The 2,377-nt window shown below is 42.5% G+C and overlaps 1 protein-coding gene across 1 annotated transcript in view; it reads right to left on the bottom strand.

Moving 5' to 3' along the window:
• MTHFD1L (methylenetetrahydrofolate dehydrogenase (NADP+ dependent) 1 like) overlaps window positions 1-2,377 on the bottom strand; it is a 280,830-nt gene that overhangs the window by 193,830 nt on the left and 84,623 nt on the right. The window contains exons 13-14 of the mRNA XM_007943227.1: window positions 654-808; window positions 303-324 (exon numbers count right to left, since the gene is read on the bottom strand). Coding sequence (XP_007941418.1) covers window positions 303-324; window positions 654-808 — 177 coding nt within the window. The remainder of the gene's footprint in view (window positions 1-302; window positions 325-653; window positions 809-2,377) is intronic.

Below are 2,377 nucleotides of genomic sequence, written 5' to 3'. Positions count from 1 at the left end.
TGTAAAGAGTCTGCATAACTATATTTCTTGATCTACAGCTATATTGCCATCACATTAACACTGATCTGAATTCTGCTTCAAAAAACTCACCAGGCAATTACTTTAACTGGAGAGAGTCAGGACTCTCGTGCCAAGTGCCAGAGATACCATGTTAATCCATGTTCTGCATCTATGAGGAATTAGCACCTGGTACTCTGTCCACTTTAGGTGTGTTACATTTACCCTTTGGACCAAAGGCACCGGAAGCCCAACAGAGAGGCCTGGCTTCTTAACAGCTCACCACCCAGAACAGCCGCAGGCACCACGAGTCTCTTACAGAGATCCCTCTGTCCTTTCCCTTTAGTACAGACAAGAGATTGAGCCAATGACCAGAACAAAGAGAACTGGTCTACCCCAACACCTGCAAGAGGAAATGCTCACCTCAAAGCCTATTTAACGAAAAACTACAACTAACCTACTAACTCTCCCAAAAACTTGGCAATGGACTTAAACCCTTTTGAGAATCTGACCAAAGGATGGATCTGCTCTCCAAGAATCAGAACATGTTTAAAAGTAGGAAATTTAGACATATGTAAGTATGAAGTTTTGAATAAAATTCCGTCTAGTTTACAGACTACAGAAGACCGCCAGTGAACTTCTTAAGAATCCAGGACCTCCAGGATAAGAAGCCCCAAATGGCAATAAGGACTCTTTCTCTCACCTTATCTGTTTGAGTATTTTCGTGCAATATCCTCGTGTCGATTGCGGCTGCCAGCAAGTTGTTGGCTGCAGTGATGGCATGGATGTCTCCAGTCAGGTGAAGGTTGAACTGCAAATGCAAAATCATCTGAATTAAGAAATAAGGTAATCTAATTGCTGAAAAACAGCGTTCTGTGTTAAGCTGGATTGCCTACATTTCTTGAGAGGTTAAACATTTGCATGTTCTTGTTGGAATTCTGTTTTATAACTTACAAAATCGGAAAGAAGGTTGGGCAATCTACTTCCGTAATGATATTGCCTTGGAAACGCAAGGAGGGGTCACTATGAGTTGGGTCCAACTTGACAGCACATAACAACAACAACTTACAAAATATGTTTGCCATAGAAAATATTTAAACGGCATATGGATACGTGTCACAAAAGGTAACTTCAATATAAAAAATTGAGATCATAGTCCATAATGTTTTATACCTTAGCTTTCCACATAATTCTATTTTACTAGCTTTTTGCAATCATTAAATACAGTTAACTCAATGTCCTATTATTAGACATCTAAGTTTCTTCCCCAATTTTTAAATCTATAAACTATGTGGCAATAAATAGCTGTAGTTAAATCCTTAGCCACACATGCATTTATTCCTTAAGGTAAACTAAAAATAAATTTACCTGGGCCAAAGGGTGTGAATGCTTTTAAGGCACGTGATACATATTTCTAAACCCCCTCCAGACATGTTTTTATCAATGTACACTTCCCAGTGTTATACAAGGGTGTATTTCTATTTCTCTTAGCCTAAGTTTGGTATTATTAATATTTTAAAAAATTCAACTCTGTCCATTTGTCAAGTAAAATGATCTCTGATAGCAGTTTTAATGTAGAGTTCTCTGTGTACCAGTGAAGATGAACTATTATTGGTTAGTTATCATTTTTTACTGATGTTTCTCTTGAACCCTTTGCCTATAAAATCCAGCCTTCTGGTCACAGTCGGCCACAGCCTGGAAGGTCCGGCCCCTGCCCTTGTCTCTGGCTCCTGGCCCACGGGGCTCCTGCCAGGCTGGTGTCCTCCCAGTTTCCTGAAGAGGCCAAGTCCTTTCCTGCCCCAGGGCTTTCTCACAAGCCTTCCCTCCTCCTGGCATGCTCCTTCCTCTTCACCTGGCTGGCTCCTTCTCATCCTTCAGTCTCAGTCTTTCCACTTTCAATTCCTCCGCCCATCTGGAATTTATGCTAACATTTTTACATGTGGTCATTTACTAATGAAATTTCTTCCATTAGGCTCTGGACATTCATGGCACTCACGCAGTCACTAAGTGTCAGGCACTGTGCTAAGGGTGGGGATGCAGAGATGAAGAAGATAGGAGTCTGCCATCGAAAGACAAATGGTCTTGTTACGTTTGGTCCACTCAACTACCATGAGAACGTTCACCAACCTGCGAGCCACAAAGGTGATGCCACCAAACAGCAGGATGCCAATATCATCCCAATACCACCAGCTGGAAACGGAGTCATTCCCCTGGGCATTGCCTTGAACTCCACCACCGACCTGGCCTCCTGCCCCTGGAGCTCATTGTTGTAAATGTTTCCTTTTCCCTCAGTTATGTGGCTCGGGGCTGTTCTCTGCAGCAATGCCAGGACCGACTCTCCTTCCTCACCCCTAACCCTGTTACTTGCAGATTAGCCTGT

Source organism: Orycteropus afer, unplaced genomic scaffold, assembly GCF_000298275.1.
Source record: "Orycteropus afer afer isolate SDZICR_OR568_19922 unplaced genomic scaffold, OryAfe1.0 scaffold00101, whole genome shotgun sequence".
NCBI classification, from domain to species: Eukaryota; Metazoa; Chordata; class Mammalia; order Tubulidentata; family Orycteropodidae; genus Orycteropus; species Orycteropus afer.
This window is presented reverse-complemented; position numbering and strand designations above follow the sequence as displayed.